Below are 21,546 nucleotides of genomic sequence, written 5' to 3' on the forward strand. Positions count from 1 at the left end.
TTAGTGCATGGCAAATTTGAAATTTTTGGGGGGAGGGGAATCTGGCTTTGAGTTATCTATGCACAAAAACCCCATCTGAAATAAGAAAATACAGTTCAAAAATAGTCAAGTGGAATTTTACATTTTCCAAAACTAAGTCGCCTTTGGACAGAAAACAAATAAGAATAATTTTTTTCAGAAAGTTAATAGTATCTGAAACAAGGGGCTTATAATGGAATTTTAAAAGTTAGAGATGGAAAAGACCTATTAGATCCCCAAGCCATGGCAGGACTGTTTCCCACAGGGAAACAGTCTAGTTTTAAGACAGACTGTTCCACAGCCTAATACATCTCCCTATCAGAAGCTAATTTCACATACACTCTCCATTGAAATTAGTTCCTCAAAAACACACTGGAGAGAAGTCAAAAGCCATCATTTCTCCACGGTGCTGCAAGTGGGGTTTACATCCATATAAATCTCTCTGTCCTAGGCACTGATATGACACCAAACATCTGGGTGTGGAATACAGATTTAAGGCAGGCAAGTAAATATTGAACTGCTTTGTGCTTGCTATCCCAGGGTTCAGCTGCTTTAGATTATTTTTATATTATTGTTTTGGTCTAGTGGGCTGAACATAGGACTGCGAATCAGGAGATGTCGGTTCTATTCCTGACTCTGCTGGTGACTCATTGTGCCTCAGTCGCCCGTTCTGTAACAAGAGGATGATAAAACTAATACACTTCTGGAAAGCTTTTTGAGATTGGCAATTGAAAAGCATGGGAACCTGACCAGGTTGGCTTCTAGGAGCTTCTGCAATATAAATGAACAACAACAGAGCTGGTGGAAAATTTTCTAGTGGAACAGTTTTCCATCAGAAAATGCCATTTCATCAAAACCGAAACTTCCCACAGGAATGTATCAATGAAATTTAATTTTGGAAATTTTTTTGGAAAAAAAAAGTTTCAATAAGGTGAAAACTTTCTGTTTCAATATTTTCAGATGCTTTGATTTTTCATTTCAAAATTTCTTTTATTTTAATGTGACATTTATACAATTTTTTAGTAACAATCCAAAATGAAATGTTTTGATCGACCAAAAATGATTTTCTTTTGTGGTGGGAGGGAAGAAATTTTGTTTCAAGTGAAAATGTGAACTTTTTTGTTTTTGTTCCAATTCGGATTGAAACAAACCTTGAAATCACAGAATTCCGCACGAAATGGAAATCCCTGTTCCCACACAACTCTAAATAATAATATGCCATATTGTATATGAGAGATAATACTATATTGAGAGATGTATATGCAACCCCCCCACATATATTCCTACACTCATACACTATTTATTAATAGACACATATGCTTCCTATTCAACAAAGTTGCTATGCAACAGTCTACTACAGATCCCTCCACAGAACCTTCACATTAGCAGATTTCCTCACCTCTGTGCAGTCTGTGACGACTCTTATCAAATTAAGAATCAGTGACCATAAATTTAAGGCAGAGACTGGGAGACACATAGTAAAGTGCAAAAGGACAGTGCAACCAATGTGACGGCAGAGTGAATTGAAGAGACATTTTGTGCTCCAATGTCAAAAATATGATGGAGTAAGAGATATTTCCTCAAATTATCAGAAATGATTAAAGACTTTCCATTAAAAAGCAGTTAGGAAAAACTGCATTACCCTGAGAGGATGAGAAGAAAAGAGATGACATAGATGACATTTTACATAGCAACCTACCACTGAATCAGAAATGGACAATAATAACCAAAGGATGTGGAAAAATACCCCAAACCCAGTCTGAAGACCTACCGTGAGCAGATTGTAACTACCTTTGACAGACACCTGAAGGGTCTTTCTCCCCTTTACAATTTGTTGGCTTGCATAGCTTGTCACGCCAATACAATGTTACTGAATTAAATGGAATGGTTATAGGACCACAACAGCCTATCATTTCTGTTTCATGCACCTTCAGACAAAACCCTGAAAGGCAGCACTCATAAGGCTAAAGGCAGGAATGTGAGAGAGAAGCCTGAATGCTAATGCATGGGTGAGACATACAGTATTATAAAAACTGGGCTTCTAGTATTTTGTCCAGTCTAATTTAAAAATTACACAGGAGTAGCCAGATTGGATCTGACCCTGGGCCCATCCAGTCCAGTGTCCTGTCTCTGACAATGGCTAGCACCAGATGCTTCAGATGAAGGTACAAGAAACTTCTATTCCCCAGTAGTTTAGAGATTGGCTCAAACCCTGAATCATGGAGTTTAATGTCTCTTCCAAAACTTGTTATCATTAACTATGATAATTCTAGATATTCTTAACATCCATACAAATGTCTAATCTCCTTTTGAATCTTGCTAAGTTTTGGCCTCAATGACTTCTTGGGCCAGTGAATTCCATGGTCTAATTATGCATTGTGTGAAAAAGCATTTCCTTTTAATTTCATCGAATGTCCCCTTGTTCTTGTGTTAACAGAAGTTCTCGATCTACTTTGTCTGTACCATTTATTATTTCATATACTTCAATCATGTCATATACAACCAACGGGGCTTCCACCACTTCCCTTGAGAGACTATTCCATGGCTTACCAGATTTCAGTATAAGGAAGTTCTTCCTGTTATTCACTCTACATTTCTTCTTTATTAATTTCATCCCATCACTCTAAGTTATAGCCTAGGCAGCACACCAAAAAATCAGTTCACAAATCAATTATTTGTGGGTTGTTATCATGTCCTCCTGTTTAGACATCCCTGCTTAGCCAAGCTAGACCTATTTCACTTTTTAAAAATCTTCCCTCATCAATCAAATCCCTCCAGCTTCCTGATCATTATGGTTGCTCTTCTATGAATGCCTTCTAATATATTCTGGTAATACGGTGCAATGATTTGAAAACTATATTCTGGATAAGACCATGTAGAGAGGGAATATTAGGAACACAGGACTGGAAGGGACCTCCTGGGTCATTGAGTCCACTTCCCTGCTATCGCAAGCAACCCGTCATATAATCCCATTCCTAAATATATCAAGCCTCATTTTAAGACTAGTTAGGTTGCTTGCCTCAGTACTCCTATTAGAAGGCTGGTCCAGAATCTTACTCCTTTGATGATTAGAAACCTTCTTCTAATTTCTAGTCTAGATTTACTCTTGGCATATGAAGCCAAAAGTTATAACAAACTTGTATGCTGCCATTGCACATTGCAAACTCATCTCATCTTTGCTGCCTGCTCTCACTCCATGGGCAGGAATTTTCAGAAGAGTGTAGCGCCCATGACTGGGAAGAAAGTTTCCAAAGAACTCAGCTCTCTGGGAGGCACCAAAACACATAGCCAGATGTTCAAAAGAGCTCAGCTTACTGGGTTCACATTGGGTGCTGAGGTCTTTTGAAAGTCTGGCCCCTATTTAGTTGCCTAAATGTAGCACTAAGCTCTTTTGAAAACGTGGCCCTGTGTCTATCTCACCACTGCTATCTCTCAGAGTCCTCCTCCCTCACATTAAACATGTGCGCTGCAGATCACTCCTTCCTTCCCCCGCCCCCTCCAGTTTTCTCCTTTTGTTACTTTCTGCCCAGGTGTCTATTCTCTCTCCATCCCTTTGTATTATTTCTCTGTCTTGCCTAGTGTCTGCAACTCCTCCAGTTTTACTATCGTCTGCAAATCTCCTTAATGTGCTTTGCTCCTTCTTCCACATCATTAATGAAGAATTTTAAAAAGACATTCAATAAGATTTCTGACAAAAGGGCCTATTGGTGATATTGGCTGTACCTCACTAGACACTTGCTTCCACCTCAGCACATTCCCATTTATCATTAGCCTTTGTTTACAGCCTTTTAGCCAGTTTTCACCCCACAGGACAGTCTTCCTATCCAAGGAAATTTATTTTTTCATTTAATAATGAAAGTGCCTCTTCATCCAGAACTATTGCACATATAACCATATATCTATGTAGACAGACAGAGATATAAATGCCTGATAGCAGAATAGAAACTAAACCAGTATTAGTTCCACACAGACACTGCTATAGTGGAGAGAAGTAGAGTTTAGAAGGGGGACCAGTGTGGGGAAGAAATGCCTAGAAGTGGCTGTATGGCAAGTTATTGGGCTCTATAAAGGGATAAGTGGGTGAAATTTTCTGGCTTGTGTTATGCAGGAGGTCAGACTAGATGATCACAATGGTCCCTTTTGGCTTTAACATCTCGAATCTAGTTTTGTGGGCCTGATTCTGATCTCACACTGGTTTTCCCCAGGTGTAACTGCATTGATTCTAGTGGAGCTACTCCTTATTTACACTCGTATAAGAGAGATAAGAATGCAGGGCTTCATTTTGATCTGTCTAGCTTTGTTTTTAGTTCTGGGCCCCAATAATTAAAATGTCCTTGGCACACATCCTCAGGAGACAGCCTGTCAACTGGATTTCTTTCATTTAGTTTCTTGCCTGCTCTCACCTGTAATAAACTTCCCCTCAGCTCTGGAGAAGGGAATGAAGACACTGAGGTATGGAATGGGATTGGCCTCAGCCCTGTGGGAGAGCCCTAAGGAGGTCTTGGTCATTGCGGATAGCCTGATAAAAGTGAGAGCCGGCGGCATTAAAGGGGGAAGAAGAAAGAGACTTCTTGTTATATGGTAAGGAAGAAAAAAGTATAAAACCTGGGGAGAAATGCTGAAAGTGTCACAATGTCTTACGTGACAGCTGTTTTCACTGAGCAAGGCATAACCTGAAATACCAGACAGACACAATGGGATAAATTCATTGCTGGTGTAACTCCACTGACTTCAATGGCATGAAATTGGCCCACTGCATCAAATCCACTCCCCTGTTATAACCACCATGATACCTGTGCCATATAGAGTGGATATGTCCTGTGGTGACACAAGCAATCCTTGTCTACCTTACTGTGCTCTATAGTTATCAGAACTGAATCAAGAAAGAGGAGATGCAGAGGAAAAGGGAAAGGAAGAGAGGTGGAGCGTAATAAAGATGTGACACGCAGGTAAGAGGCTAGTATCTGTTTCCCAGCCCTTGCCACATGAGATGGGGCAGGTTACAAAAGATTATACCCCTGTCACATGGCAGGGGTCAGTGTCCATTGACTGCAGGGAAAAGAAGGAAAGAGAGAAGTGTCATATGAACACAGCAGATACATGGCTGGATCCTGTGTATGGTACCCCTCCTCACCCCCTTCCCGCCACAGTGAAATTAACACCAGGGTGGGCCTGTTTCTCAGATCTGAGCCAAACCATTTAGCTGGGCCAGGGAGCTGTAGAAAGCTGCTTGTGCCTCCAGGTTCGGGCTCGGCCGATCAGATCCTGACAGCTCAATCCCCAGCGGAGCTCACAGCCCTGACTCATACATGCTGCATATACACAGAGCTGCAGAGGTGGGAACCAGGACAAGAGGGAAAGGAGAAAGTACGCAGCAAGGAATAGATAAAATACACCATTGTTGTTCACCCCCACGCAGAGCTGGGCTGGTGTATTTTTAAATGAGAGGAAACTGAAGAATGGTGCAGAAGGTAGTAGAAATCAACCCCCTCACCCCTCTCCCACCAGATCTCACTGCTCATCCATCCCCCACCACACACCTCACCATGACTCTACAGGCAGTCTCACCCCTTCCATATTCTTACATGAGACAAACAAAAATTCTTGCTTTATTGCCAACTCCCAGCTCCAGCACTTTGGTCATCAATTGGGCACGATAGACAGAACGACACCACGTGTAGCCTTACTGTTCACACACTCCTCACAACCCAGCCGGGCAGTCTTTGCAAAGCCCTTTGAGAAGAGATTTTTTTTTTGGAGGGTGGGATGGGGGTGGTTGGAGACAGGGCTAGGCTGAGAATCTCAGGTACACAGGAACTTAATCTACACCTGGATTGGAACTAGTAGCTCTCAATCCCATTCTCCCAACATCCCTGAGCTCTTCGGTACTCACCGCCCAACTGAGGCTAGATTGCTGATTTAGAGCGGGAAGGCTAAGTATTCCAAACCTATCTCCCAGTTCCTGAGCCAGCCAATGGCCCACCAGCTGGGACTGGAATCTAGGGGCCATTGTTTTGGTGATCCACCCAGAGTATACATGCATACCTGTCTTATAGGCAACAAGGTCAATCCAGCTACCTGGAGGTCCAGGGCTGGACAATCAATGGGGGAAGAGATCCCAGACACAGCAGCAGAGCAATGGATAAAAACGGCACAGACAAGGGTGAAGTGCAGATGAAATGGGGTGCCGGTGAGAGGGAAGAACGACTTACTAGGCACCCGGTTGATGGCTTTGAGGGGCCTCAGGACACGGACAGTACGGATTGCAGACAAGTTAATGTTTTGGAGGTCCAGGGAATATTCCACCATCCTGCAACAGGAGAGACAGAGAGTGAGTTTAAAACAATCCAAGACCCAGTTTGAGCGACAGGTATGACACCAGCAGGAGGAAGTGATGGGTGCTTGAGATGAGAGGGCAGGGTGTTCACGCCCTCCATGCAGTGCAAACAGCTTTCAACGCATTCGTGCTTTTCCATCCGGCTGGTGGGGAAAGTGTTAAAAACAAGGGGTACTGATGAACCCATGAACACATTGATAATATGCTAATATGCTCCTCACTGAAGCTGGAGAGGCAGAGGAAATGAATGACAATGGCTTTACAAAGCACAGGGTGCATTTTTATTCAAGAGTTTCTGGTAACAGTATAAGTCCTGAGAGTGGAGCTGGAGTCCTCGGGAGCCCTACAAGAGCAGAACTCAAGTCCCCAGAACCCCAAGGTAGAAAATTCAGCCCTTCAATCCATAAGTTTTGGAACGGAAATGAGAGAGAGAGCAGCAGTGACAAGCCATCAGGCTCCAACTCAGCAGGCTGCAATAACCCCAGCCTGGCACTTACCTGTGGCGACTGTCACAAAGGGCTGTGCAAGAATGGACAAGGGGATGGTGGCAGAATAGCACGCACCCCTCAGGTGACCCCTGCAGAGAGAGATGGGCTGGAGTCCACTGGCAGCTGAACAGTCTGGAGAACAGCAGCCACCTTCCCTTCCCAGCTGGTGGAGCTGGACTTACTGTGGCATACACATCCATGGATTCCCATAGCAAGGATCTCATCAAGGATCCTTATAGCATTGGGCAGGGCTCACGAGCAGCAGGAGTGATCACATCTCAGCTGTACGTCACTCCTGTTGGACACCATCCTAAGGGGAATGTCCTTATTTTATGATATATACAGGATCTGTGTTTTTTTAAACTTGCAACCTACGCAGTGAGTTCTCTCCCCAAATAACCTTGAGAACTGAGCAGGTATGAGTAATGCATTGGCTTTAACCCACCCCTGCCAGTCAGACAAACATTAAGGAAGCATTCCTTTATTTTAATAAGCGGGAAGGGGAAGAAACATGGGCCTTATAAGGCACCTACTGTAAGAGGACCTCAAAGCACTTTACACACGTTAATGAATTTAGACTCATGACCCCTCTGGAAGGTAGGCAAGCATTGTTATTCCCAATTTACATGAAGGGAAACTGAGGCACATAGCAGTAAAGTGACTGGCCTCAGGTTGGCCACTGAGTCAGTAGCAGACTCAGGAATAGAACCCAGATCTTCTGAATCCTTCTCCTCGACATTAACCACAAGGCCAGGAAAAAAATGGCATTCTCTTGTTGTTTCGAGGTGCATAGGAGAGGGATAGGAGAATCTTCTCCTTTCTGCTGCATCTACTCCAAAACCAGAAATGCTTGCTTAACATGCTGCACTTGTCATATAGAGGCCTTTAGATTTCAGGGCTGTCTATTCAGCACCTTTCACCAACACCAAATCCACTTTCTATTAAAATACCATGTTGCTTTGTCTCAATTATTTTGAGCACTGTAACCCCTCTATCGAGATTGATCCCTACACTCCATCACCTCATTCCTCCCCACCCAAAGGACATGAAAAGCAGGTGTCTACTTTTCTATCTAAACTTTTCACAAAGGAACTTGTTGGAGTGATAGATTTTTCAGACAAAATGGGGTAAACCTGTCTAGGTGTTGTGATTATTTTCTCTCTCTCTCTTTCCCTCCGCTCTGTTCGCTCTCATACTTTTAGAGTAATTGAGTGAAATAATTCTTTTCCTGAAATGCAGCGGTGTTGATCTATCCCCTGGAGCTGTCAGCTCCATACGCAGTGAACACACAGAAAGAGGGAGAGAGAGAGAGAGAGAGAAGGGATTTTGTACAGATAATCAAAATATTCATAAAGGAGACACAGTCAGCCCACAGAAAGCATGAATGATGGACAGGGATTGAAGATGTGAACAGCAGTTGGGAAAGGATACAAAGCAATACACACACACACACACACACACACACACACACACACCAGGGCCGGCTCCAGGGTTTTGGCCGCCCCAAGCAGCCAAAACAACAACAACAACAACAACAGCCGCGATTGCGATCTGCGGCGGCAATTCAGCAGGAGGTCCTTCGCTCCCCGGCGGAGTGAGGGACCGTCCGCCGAATTGCCGCCGAATACCTGGACATGCCGCCCCTCTCCGGAGCGGCCGCCCCAAGCACCTGCTTGACAAGCTGGTGCCTGGAGCCGGCCCTGACACACACACAGAGATATATGTGCATGTAGACATGCAATCACGCACACAAAGACAAGGCCTCCACACAGAGTTATACACTTGCACATGTTATTTTCGCCCACTTCCCATGAGTACACTAGAGGGAAAAGGTGGGTGAGGTAATATATTTTATTGGACCGACTTCTGTTGGTGAGAGAGACATGCTTTTGAGCTACACAGAGCTCTTTCAATAGCTCGAAAGTTTGTCTCTTTCACCAACAGAAGTTGGTCCAATAAAATACATTATTTAACTCACCTCGCCTCTCTCATATCCTGGGACCAACATGGCTACAACAACACTGTAACCATGAGGACACTGTCAGCTATACTCCCTATGGAGATGTGTGGTGGGACAGGGCGAGAGCTGTGAAAACAAGGGGTTTCCTCTCTGACAAATAGCAGAATAATCCAAAACAAATTCTCTCACGCAGATAACAAATAAGCAAATGATCCTAATGTAAAATCTTGTACTGTGGAAAGTGGGCCTTCGTTGAACTACAAGTCCCCACATAAAAGATCCAATTGCTCTCACAGTGCATGAGCACAGCAGAAAGGCACAATCTTGTAATGAACTCACTGCTGGGTATGTGTACTCTGCTTCCCTGTACTGGATGGAATCAAAACTTGTCAACTATAGTGCTACAACTGAGATCCTCCACCAGCTGAAGTTTGGAGCAGGAGGGTCAGAAGTCTATGTCAGCTGTAGTTACAAAGTTCCCAGTAGCCACAGTGTCAGCATACAGCAGTCTAGGTGGCTCTGGATTTGTTACACTATAGTTTTGTTTGGTTGCAAGATCCTGGAACAGTCAGTCTCAGTGCCAGGTGTCAGTGAAAAAGAACAACTGGTTCTCAGGGAAGGGAGAGGATTATTCTTTTGGGAGAAAGTTTGACCCTCTAGGGTTTTGTAGTGAGCAACTTCTAACAGAGATGAGCTCAACTCCTACCTGTTTGGCTAGGGGTTTCAGCTCATCTGATAGAACTGCCACTTACAGTTTCTCATGAGGATTCTCAGTAATAGCCTTGGTTAGGGTAACAAGCGGGACATGCATGCACACCAGCACTGGATGACAAGGGGTCCCGGCTAGTTGGTTATGCCCACTATGTTCAGCTCAGAGATATCAGCTATAACGTGGACCCCCTGAACCTCCACATCACACAGTTCCAGAATCTCCTCTGATTCAGCAGTTCTCCTGCCTCAGGACCACTCCTTGACACATCTCTCTCATTCCTGATGTCTCTAGCTTTGGCATTACCTTATGTCAATGTCTCTCCCCACCCCCCAAAGTGATGCCATGCACACAGACTCAAGGAGGGAGGAGACTGGGATGAGGCAAGCCCCCTGCCCAGGAAGGAATCTACTGTCTGTGTGGGCAATTCAAATTTCACCTCCATCCCCTTTCAAAATGGGATCTTTCAGAGACACTGGTAATTTCAGCAGGTGGACCTGCAGAACCCCATCAATTTTCAATCTTGCTGTTTGCTTTCATACCCTTTCCCTGCCACCCTGTCCCCCACCTCCCCGGACTGTGTTTCTACTGGTGGTACCCAGTACATGGAGGGAAGCTGGACTACACTGGAGGAGTGCATCATCTGATGTCATAGGCGTGCGGAGCACATTTCATTAGGGTGTGCACCCAGGGAGCCCCGCCCTAGCCCCGCCCCCATCCACTCCCTCCTACTTCCTGCCCCCTGACAGCCCCCCTCAAAACCCCCAATCCCCCCTGCTCCTTGTCCCCTGACTACCCCCTCCTGGGACTCCTGCCCCTAACTGCCCCCCAGAACCCCACCCCCTATCTAAGCCTCCCTGCTCCTTGTCCCCTGACTGCCCCCCTAGGACCCTACCCCCTACCTGTCCCCTGACTGCCCTGACCCTTATCCAGACCCCTGGGACTCCCAAGCCTATCCAACTGCTCCCCACCCCCTGACAGGACCCCCAGAACTCCCGACCCATACAACCCCCCCCGTTCCCTGCCTGCCCCAACCCCTCTCCACATCCCTGCCGTCCTGAAAGGCCCCCCCTATAACTCCCGACTCATCCAACCCCCCCCAACTCGTTGTCCTGGACCACCCCCTCCAGAGACCCCCCCACCCTAACTGCCCCCCCAGGACCCTCCTTGCTCCCTGTCCCCTGACTGCCCTGACCCCTATCCACCCCCCGCCCCCTGACAGACCCCAGGACTCCCGTGCTCCTTCCAACCCCCCCTGCTCCCTAACTGCCCCCTCCAGACCCCCCACCCCAACCACCCCCCCGGGATCCCACCCCCTATCCAACCCACCCTGCTCCCTGTCCCCTGACTGCCCCCACCCCTTATCCAACCCCGGACCCAGACCCCTTACCATGAGGCTCCTAGCAGCATGTTTGCCTATGCGCAGAGCCAGACATGCTGCCCCACAGAAGCGGGCAGCCCCGCCCCTCAGAGCGCTGCGCGCGGTGGTATGGCTCCAGATGAGCAGGGAGCGTGTCTGCCTCCCCGCGGAGCCAAACACTGCCCCGCGGGAGCGCACAGCCCTGGTCCCCAGAGTGCTGTGCGTGCGGCGTCATGGCTCCAGGGAAGGGGGCAAGGCGGGGGAGGGGCCGGCGGCTTGCTGCGCTTGGCCGGGCGCTGCAGCCTGGGAGCGCGGACCCTGCGGCTTGCTGCGCCGGGAGAGTGGGGCCATTTTCCCACCCCTGCATTAGGGTGTGCCTGGGCACACCCGGCACACCCCGTGTGCACACCTATGTCTGATGTCATAATCTTCCCTGTGTGACAGGAGGACAGGTTACCATGGAGACTGACTGGGATGTCACCAAGAATGAGTAGCCAGGGCCAGGTTAACCGTCAGGAAACCAGGATCACATTTGCCACACAAGCGTTTGAAGCTCTTGTAACCTTTGCCTTTAAACTCCTGGTTCACCTAACACCCACACCCTACCAGCAGTGAGCCTGATCCTCACAGAGTTCAGGATTACATGGCTGTCCCTGTTCAACAGAGTTCACTAGACCAAAACTCAGGGGAAAGGCAGCCTGAACAATTATCTTGAATCCAGTGACTCCTATGCATGGGGAGAAAGGGTTGAAATCTGAAGCTGGATCAGAATTTCACAGCTAGCACCCAAAACTTTGGACCTGAAGAAGGAGAAGTCTGGGTCTGCATCTGAACTTTGGGGTTTCGACCCATCACTTGCCCCCAGCTATCCGAAAGAGTTTGGGAAACCATGTTGATCACAATACGCTGCAGGTGTTATAAATTAACTAGAGCAGGGTCAAATTAAGGCCAGCCAAGATATCCACCACCTTCTCCCCTAATCTTCCCCTTGTCGCAGCCCAGCTTGACAAGAAAGCACGGGCCTGATTATATATTCCAATTTAGCTTCTCTCGGCATCTTGTAGTCTCTGTTCTTTTATCATAATTGCTGCTGGTGTCTTCAGGTCCAGAAGCAATCAAGCAAAGCAAACGGCCCAACAAAAACCCATACCGGGATTTGAACACTCTCTCCCTCCATCCCCCTCAAATAAATGGCAGCTCACCTCCGTCGTTGAACAGATGTTACTTGGCCTTTGGTTGTGGGTGGGTGAGTGCAGGAAGGGATTAGGGAGCTGGAACTACTGCTAAATCAGTGGGAAACCCCTGAGCTGTGAAGGGATTTGAGTAGAGAGCTGTCAAGATAATTGAATTTGTACAGTAATGCCTCTCCACCCAGAGACTATATTCCCCTTCAAGGTTTCCTGTGTGACACTTCTCGGAAAGGGAGGGGGAACAATGCTACCCCAAAAAACTATTATTGTCCAGGGTAGGTGTAGAGGGCAAAAGAATGGTGAATGGTCACCGTGGGGAATGGCAGAGTAGTGCTCAAGATGTAGGAACTCATAACTACTTCCAGTTCAAGCCACTCTCAACAGGAGTTACTGTAGGGAACGGGGCGGGAACGCTGGCTGTGGGGGGGGGTCGCTGTAAGGAATAGGGCAGGAGCGCTGGCTGGGGGGGGTCACTGGAGGGAACGGGGCAGGAGCACTGGCTGGGGGCAGAGGGTCGCTGTAGGGAACGGGGCAGGAGCACTGGCTGGGGGGGGGTCGCTGTAGGGAACGAGGCAGGAGCGCTGATTGTGGGGGGAGTCTTTGGAGGGAATGGGACGGGAGCGCTGGCTGGGGCGGGGGTCGCTGTAAGGAACAGGGCGGGAGCACTGGCTGTGGGGGGTTGCTGGAGGGAACAGGGCAGGTACGCTGGCTGTGGGGAGAGTCACTGGAGGGAACGGGGCGGGAGTGCTGGCGGTGAGAAGGTCGCTGGAGGGAACGGGGCGGGAGTGCTGGCAGTGGGGAGGTCGCTGGAGGGAACAGGGTAGGAGTGCTGGCTGTGGGGAGATCGCTGGAGGGAACGATGTGGGAGTGCTGGTTGTGAGGGAGAGTCACTGGAGAGAACGGGGAGGGAGCACTGGCTGTGGGGGAAGTTGATGGAGGGAACGGGGCTGGAGCGCTGGTTCTGGGGGTTCACTGGAGGGAACGGGGTGGGAGCGGGCCGCTGGAGGGAACGGGGTGGGAGCACTGGCTGTGGGGGGAGTTGCTGGAGAGAAAGGGGTGGGAGCACTGGCTGTGTGGGACAGTCGCTGGAGGGAATGGGGCAGGAGCACTGGCTGAGGGTGTTGCTGGAGGGAATGGGGCGGGAGGGCTGGCTGGGGGTTCGCTGGAGGGAACAGGGCGGGAGGGCTGACTATGGGAATGATCGCTGTTGGGAACGGGGAAGGAGACCTGGCTGTGGGGGAAGTCGATGGAGGGAACGGGGTTGGAGCACTGTTGGTGGGGGGAGTTGCTGTGGGGAACAGGGCGGGAGCGCCGGCTGTGGGGGGGGGTCGTGTAGGGAATGGGGTGGGAGCGCTGGCTGTGGGGGGGCGGTTGCTGGAGGGAACGGGATGGAAAGGCTGGCTGGGGGGGGGGGTAGGGTGACCAGATGTCCTGATTTTATAGGGACAATCCTGATATTTGGGGCTTTTTCTTATATAGGTGCCTATTACCCCCCCACCCCTGTCCCGATTTTTCACACTTGCCATCTGGTCACCCTAGGGGGGGGGAGTTGCTGTGGGGAACGGGGCAGGAGTATGGGCTGTGGGCAGGATCGCTGTAGGGAACAGGGTGGAAGCACTGGCTGGGGATGGTGCTGTAGAGGCTGTGAGGGATGGAGGTGCTGCCTGAAAGGGAACTGCCAGTTACTAGAGACGTGGGAATGAAAGGAGTTAAGACAAAAAAGCGTCGTGCAAATCTGACCCCCACCCTCTTGCTGAGATTGCCTTTCGGATCCCTATCCACAGAGCAGTTGACATGACTTCTCAGGCATGCAGCATTAATTAGTAGGGGTTTGGGGTGGTGCGTAAAAAATCCATTGTGACATCTCCGAGGCAGGGCCAGAGGCTCTCGTCAAGGAAAGTTACTTCAATTCTTCCTATGCTTTATATGCCCAGGAAGGGGCCAGTTAGTCATTTCAAGAAGAAGAGGGGGCAACGAAGGGTGAAAACAGAAAAAGGAAAAGGTGGGCAGAGGCGAGACACAGTTTTTGCCCTGTGCATTTCAGCTGTCAAAATCAATATGATATTTGCTCCATAGAATTCTAAAGTAACAGGCGTCTGTAGTTTCAGATGTTCTCTCCTCTGTGGCTCTGCCTCAATCCCCCTTGCTCCAGTTTTCTTCCCTTCTTATCCCTGTGCTGCTTTCTCTCCATCTCCCTGTCTCATGCCTCTTTGCCTCTTCCTCCCCTTCCCTCTCTACTCCTCCCTCCCATCCTTCATGGATGTCCTTCTTTCACTCTTCCACCTTCATAACTGACACTCTCCCCTTTTTCCTTCTATTCTCTTTCCACTCTCCCTTTCCTCTTCTCTCTCTCTCTAGTCCTACTCTCTATTTTGATGGTAATCATTACTCTGTGCCTTGGCAAGTCTGTCTAGTCCAATGACACAGGAAAGATAGGAAGTATGGCAAGAGAACACCCTGGCTTAACCAGGGCCTGGGGGGAAATCGATCTAAGTTACGCAACTTCAGCAACGCCTCTCGCGGTGGCGGAGTACAGGAGTCAACAGGAGAGCGCTCGGGGGTCAATTTATCGCATCTAGACTAGACGCAATAAATCGATCCCCACTGGATCAATCACTGCCTGCCGATCCGGTGGGTAGTGTAGACGTACCCCAGGAGATTTTCAACAATCTGAAACTCAAAAAAGAGTTCTACAAAAGGTGGAAATTAGATCAAATTATGAAGGATGAATATAAACACAAATAACATAACTATGTAGGGACAAAGTTAGAAAGGCCAAGGCACAAAATGAGATTAAACTAGCTACAGACATAAAGAGTAACAAGAAAACATTCTACAAATACATTAGAAGCAAGAGGAAGAACCATGACAGGATAGACTTGTTACTCAATGGGGCGGGGGGGAACAATAACAGAAAATGTGGAAATGGCAGAAGTGTTAAATGACTTTTTTGTTTTAGGGCATGTCTACACTTGCCATTTAAAGTACAAAAAGTCCCTTTTTTGCGCAAAAACCACAGGAGCGTCTACACTTGCCAATGACTTCTTGCGGAAAAACTCAGAAGTTTCACCACAAACAAAAAACTACCTCCACGAGAGGCGTACAGTTCTTACTGGTGATACTTTTGCAGTGATGTGCAAATGAAGACACGTTCTTCCTGTTTACACAGCTTTTAGCCTCTGGAGGGTATCACACAGTGCCTAAGTGACCACGCTGGCCTGCAGCTCTGACGCCAGGTAAACAGACCTCTGCCCCTCCCCCTGTAAAGCCCTGAAAACTTTGAAACTCCCCTTCCTGTTTTCTTGGCAAGTGCTCACTTATCATCCGGCCAGGTGACAACGCCTGCTCCACAGAGCAAAGGATCCCCTGCTTGGAGCAATACTGAGCTCCTGGAGCTGATCAGTGTTTGGGGAGAGGAGGCTGTGCAGGGATCCAGGATGCCCCGTGATCACCCCCCTCCCCTTCCCACAAGACCTATCCTCAAAATGGAGAAAGCTGCACTGTGGAATAACTGCCCTCAGTGCGCTGCTCTCATCGGGGATGGAAGTACTGCAAATGTGAACACAATCTGACGCCTGTGGAAGTAAGTGAGAACACAAACCAGCACTTTTCTTTTACCCGTTCCCTATCACCAGTGAAACTGACAGTGCAAAAACTCTGCAAGTGTAGACATAGCCTTAGTTTTAACCAAAAAGTTTAGCAGTGATTGGACATCTAACGCAATTAATGCCAGTGAAAATGAGGTAGGATCAGAGGCTAAAATAGGAAAAGAACAAGTTAAAAATTACTTAGGGTATGTCTTCACTAGCATGGCAGTGCTTTAACATGGCTGTGTAGTCGCAGCATCAGCGCTGTAAAAAAGCCACCCCCACGAGTGGCTCCCAGCACTGGTGCACTGTCTACATTGCTACTTTACAGCACTGTGTTTTTTTTCCACACCCCTGAGCGAGAAAGTTGCAGCACTGTAAAGTTGCAGTGTAGACAAGGCCTTAGACATTACTTAGATGTCTTCAAGTCACCATGGTCTGATGAAATATATCCTGGAATACACAAGGAGCTGACTGAGGAGATATCTGAGATATTAGCAATTATCTTCAAAAAGTCATGGAAGATGGGAGAGATTCCAGAGGACTGGAAAAGGGCAAATATAGTGCCAATCTACAAAAAGGGAAATAAGAACAACCCAGGGAATTACAGACCAGTCAGCTTTACTTCAGTACCAGGAAAGATAATGGAGCAAATAATTAAGCAATCAATTGCAAACACCTAGAAGATAATAAGGTGATAAGTAACAGTCAGCATGGATTTGTCAAGAACAAATCCTGTTAAACCAACCTAATAGCTTTCTTTGACAGGGTAACAAGCCTTGTGGATAGGGTGAAGCAGTAGACAGGGGTGCCAGAACAATTTTTATAGTGAGGGTACTGAGAGCCATTGAATCAAACTGTAAACCCTATATACAATGGAAACCACTTCAAGCCAGAGGGTTCGGTAGTACCCCCAGCATCCCTAGTTCCAGCACCTATGATGGTAGATGTGGTATATCCTGACTTTAGTAAGGCTTTTGATATTGTCTTGCATGACCTTCTCATAAACAAACTAGGAAAATACAACCTAGAGGAGTTACTATAAGGTGGGTGCATAACTTGTTGGAAAATCATTCCCGGAGTGTAATTATCAGTGGTTCACAGTGGAAGGGCATAATAAGTGGGGTCCCACAGGAATTGGTCCTGGATCTGGTTCTGTTCAATATCTTCATCAATGTTTTAGATAACGGCATACAGAGTACCACAAGTTTCCGGATGATACTATGCTTGGAGGGATGGTAAGTGCTTTGGAAGATAGGATTAAAATTAAAAATGATCTGCACAAACTGTAGAAATGGTCCAAAGTAAATAGGATGAAATTCAATAAGGACAAATGCAAAGTACTTCAGTTAGGAAGGGACAATCAATTGCACACATACAAAATGGGAAATGACTGCCTAGGAAGGAGTACTGCAGAAAGGGATCTGGGGGTCATAGTGGACCACAAGCTAAATATGAGTCAACAGTGTAATACTGTTGCAAAAAAAAAAAAAAAAAAAGCAAACATCTGGGATATATTAACTAGAGTATTGTAAGCAAGACACGAGAAGTAATTCTTCTGCTCTACTCTACGCTGATTAGGCCTCAACTGGAGTATTGTGTCCAGTTCGGGGTGCCACATTTTAGGAAAGATGTAGACAAACTGGAGAAAGTCCACAGAAGAGCAACAAAAGTGATTAAAAGTCTAGAAAACATGACTCATAGACTCATAGACTTTAAGGTCAGAAGGAACCATTATGATCATCTATTCTGACCTCCCGCATGATGCAGGCCACAAAAGCTGACCCACCCCCTTTCCCTTGACTCAGCTGTTGAAGTCCCCAAATCCTGTGATTTAAAGACTTCAAGTCGCAGAGAATCCTCCAGCTAGCGACCCCCGCCCCATGCTGCGGAGGAAGGCGAAAATCCTCCAGGGCCTCTGCCAATCTACCCTGGAGGAAAATTCCTTCCCGACCCCAAATATGGCGATCAGTAGAACCCCGAGCATAAAGGCAAGATTCTCCAGCCAGACCCTCATTGACCATTGATACTATTTACCAGCGATGGCACGCTGTTGATTAATTGACTAAAATCACGTTATCCCATCAAACCATTCCCTCCATAAACTTATCTAGCTTAATCTTAAAGCCAGAGAGATCTTTCGCCCCCACTATTTCCCTCGGAAGGCTGTTCCAAAATTTCACCCCTCTGATGGTTAGAAACCTTCGTCTAATTTCAAGCCTAAACTTCCCCATGGCCAGTTTATATCCATTCGTTCTCGTGTCCATATTAGTACTGAGCTGAAATAATTCCTCTCCCTCCCTGGTATATATCCCTCTGATATATTTAAAGAGAGCAATCATATCCCCCCTCAGCCTTCTTTTGGTTAGGCTAAACAAACCGAGCAACTCGAGTCTCCTTTCATACGACAGGTTTTCCATTCCTCTGATCATCCTAGTGGCCCTTCTCTGTACCCGTTCCAGTTTGAGTTCATCCTTTTTAAACATGGGAGACCAGAACTGCACACAGTACTCCAAATGAGGTCTCACCAGTGCCTTGTATAACGGAAGCAGCACCTCCTTATCCCTACTAGATATACCTCGCCTAATGCATCCCAAGACCGCATTAGCTTTTTTCACGGCCACGTCACATTGCCGACTCATAGTCATCCTGCGGTCAACCAGGACTCAGAGGTCTTTCTCCTCCTCTGTTACTTCCAACCGATGCGTCCCCAGCTTATAACTAAAATTCTTGTTAGTCATCCCTAAATGCATCACCTTACACTTTTCACTATTAAATTTCATCCTATTTCTATTACTCCAATTTACAAGGTCATCCAAGTCTCCCTGCAGAATATCCCGATCCTTCTCCGAATTGGCAATACCTCCCAACTTTGTGTCATCCGCAAACTTTATCAGCCCACTCCTACATTTGGTTCCGAGGTCAGTAATAAATAGATTAAATAAAATGGGACCCAAAACCGAACCTTGAGGAACTCCACTGGTGACCTCCCTCCAACCTGACAGTTCACCTTTCAGTATGACCCGCTGCAGTCTCCCCTTTAACCAGTTCCTTATCCACCTCTGGATTTTCATATCGATCCCCATCTTTTCCAATTTAACCAATAATTCCTCGTGCGGTACCGTATCAAACGCTTTACTGAAATCCAAGTATATTAGGTCCACCGCATTTCCCTTATCTAAAAAGTCTGTTACTTTCTCAAAGAAGGAGATCAGGTTGGTTTGGCACGATCTGCCTTTCGTAAAACCATGTTGTAATTTGTCGCAATTGCCATTGACCTCAAGGTCCTTAACTACTTTCTCCTTCAAAAAATTTTCCAGGACCTTGCATACTACAGATGTTAAACTAACAGGCCTGTAGTTACCCGGGTCACTTTTTTTCCCTTTCTTGAAAATAGGAACCACATTAGCTATTCTCCAGTCCAACGGTACCACCCCCGAGCTTATAGATTCATTAAAAATTATCGCTAACGGGCTTGCAATTTCTCGCGCCAGTTCCTTCAATATTCTCGGATGAAGATCATCCGGTCCGCCCGATTTAGTCCCGTTAAGGTGTTCAAGTTTGGCTTCTACCTCGGATACGGTAATGTCAATCCCCCCTCCTTTATTCCCCTCTGTCACGCTGCCACTATTCCTAAGCCCTTCATTAGCCTCATTAAAGACCGATGCAAAATATTTGTTTAGATATTGTGCCATGCCTAGATTATCCTTAATCTCCAGTCCATCTACAGTCTTCAGCGGTCCCACTTCTTCTTTCTTTGTTTTCTTCCTATTTATATGGCTATAAAACCTCTTACTATTGGTTTTAATTCCCCTCGCAAGGTCCAACTCTACACGGCTTTTGGCCTTTCTCACTCCATCTCTACATGCTCTGACCTCAATAAGGTAGGTTTCCTTACTGATCCCTCCCCTCTTCCACTCTTTGTACGCTTTCTGTTTTTTCTTAATCACCCCTTTGAGACGCTCGCTCATCCAGCTCGGTCTATGAGGGAAGATTGAAAAAATTGGGTTTGTTTAGTCTGGAGAAGAGAAGACTGAGAGGGGACATGATAACGGTTTTCCAGTACATAAAAGGTTGTTACAAGGAGGAGGGAGAAATATTGTTCTCGTTAACCTCTGAGGATAGGACAAGAAGCAATGGGCTTAAATTACAGCACGGGAGGTTTAGGTTGAACATTAGGAAATACTTCCTAACTGTCAGGGTAGTTAAGCACTGGAATAAATTGCCCAGGGAGATTGTGAAATCTCTATCATTGGAGATTTTTAAGAGCAGGTTAGACAAACGCCTGTCAGGGATGGTCTAGATAATACTTAGTCTTGCCATGAGTGCAGGGGACTGGACTAGAAGACCTCTCGAGATCCTTTCCAGTCCTATGATTCTATGATATACAAGAGACCTTGAGTTACAAGGAAGGACAGTCCCAGTCACTTGTTCCATGTGCTGACCAATCTATTAACACATTGACCCTGGCCTGAACGTACCAAAAGGGTCTGGCCTGGAGCACCTTCAACTCATGCCAACCACTGAAGCAGAAAACAAGCATACAGGAAGAAGGACACTGATGGTGAGGTCTGAGCCCAGGCTGAATAGCTTCACCAGCCACAACTTTGCATTTATTTTGCTCCTCTTCCCTATATGCTCCAGAGAGAAGAATGATGTTTAGAACCTGAGAACAGCAAAAGAACCCGGCCAAACTGACTATGTCAGGTGACAAGAAGTAGTCATGAACAAGAGACCTTTGATAGCCACATTTTAGATTTTTTTTTTCAAATGAGCTGGATTCCTTACATACAAAAGCCACACAGAATGGACGCAAAAGGTACATGAAATAAACATGAAAGTGACACGTGATGGGCACAAGGGAATACAAAGCACATAAGGGATAGAAAAGTCATATGCAATGGGAACAAAGAACTTTGGCAAGAGGTACACAGCAAGGACATGCAAGCCCACACCAAATGATTATAGAACCATTACAGGAAGGAGAGGAAACTTGGTCCTGTTGCTAAGGGACTGGCCTGAGTCTCAAGAGATCTGGTTTCAATAATTCCCTTCTCTAATGTGGACTTTCTTTGAGCAAGTCACTTAATCTCTCTGCGCTACTTCCTTTCTCCCACCTTTCACCTGTCTTAACTACTTAGGCTATGTCTACACTATGAACCAGGGCTGTGATTCCCAGCTCTGGAAGTATAAATAGCAGCGTAGCTGTGGGAGCAAGGGCAGTGGCAGTATGGTTTGGCCATGTGGCGTACAAACCCACCTGAATCCTGGCTAAGCCATGCCACCGCTGTGCGTGCAATGGCGGCTACCTTACTATTTATACTCATCGAGCTAGCACGAGTTTGTGTGCACAAGCTGGGAATCACACCCCTTGCTCGTATTGCAGAGTAGCCTTAGCTTGTAAACTCTTTGGGGTGGGGACTGTCTCTTGCTAGGTGCATGTACAGAATACACAGCAGAGGTACAGACATGAAATAGCAGCAAAGAGTGCTGTGGCACCTTATAGACTAACAGACGTATAGGAGCATGAGCTTTCGTGAGCGAATACCCACTTCTTCGGATGCATGTAGTGGTTTCCACTACATGTATCCGAAGAAGTGGGTATTCACTCACGAAAGCTCATGCTCCTATACGTCTGTTAGTCTATAAGGTGCCACAGGACTCTGCTGCTTTTACAGATCCAGACTAACACGGCTATCCCTTTGATACTAGACATGAAATAAGCACAGAAGGGACAAATGACATTAATTATTATACAGCCTGTAAGAGTCTACTGGGTGCTTCACGACAGAAAAAAGCAGCCCTGGCCCATATCCCAAAGGGCTTGCAATCGTGATGCAAAAGAGAGGGGACAGAAGGGGTTGGAGGAGGAGGAGGAAGAGAGTTACAACAATAGG

The 21,546-nt window shown here is 46.9% G+C and overlaps 1 protein-coding gene across 1 annotated transcript in view; it reads right to left on the reverse strand.

The window, feature by feature from the left end:
* CACNA1I (calcium voltage-gated channel subunit alpha1 I) overlaps nt 1-21,546 on the reverse strand; it is a 286,236-nt gene that overhangs the window by 81,338 nt on the left and 183,352 nt on the right. Inside the window, exon 6 of the mRNA XM_005302537.3 lies at nt 6,231-6,328. Coding sequence (XP_005302594.3) covers nt 6,231-6,328 — 98 coding nt within the window. The remainder of the gene's footprint in view (nt 1-6,230; nt 6,329-21,546) is intronic.

The sequence above is a fragment of the Chrysemys picta genome, chromosome 1 (assembly GCF_011386835.1).
Source record: "Chrysemys picta bellii isolate R12L10 chromosome 1, ASM1138683v2, whole genome shotgun sequence".
NCBI lineage: Eukaryota > Metazoa > Chordata > Testudines > Emydidae > Chrysemys > Chrysemys picta.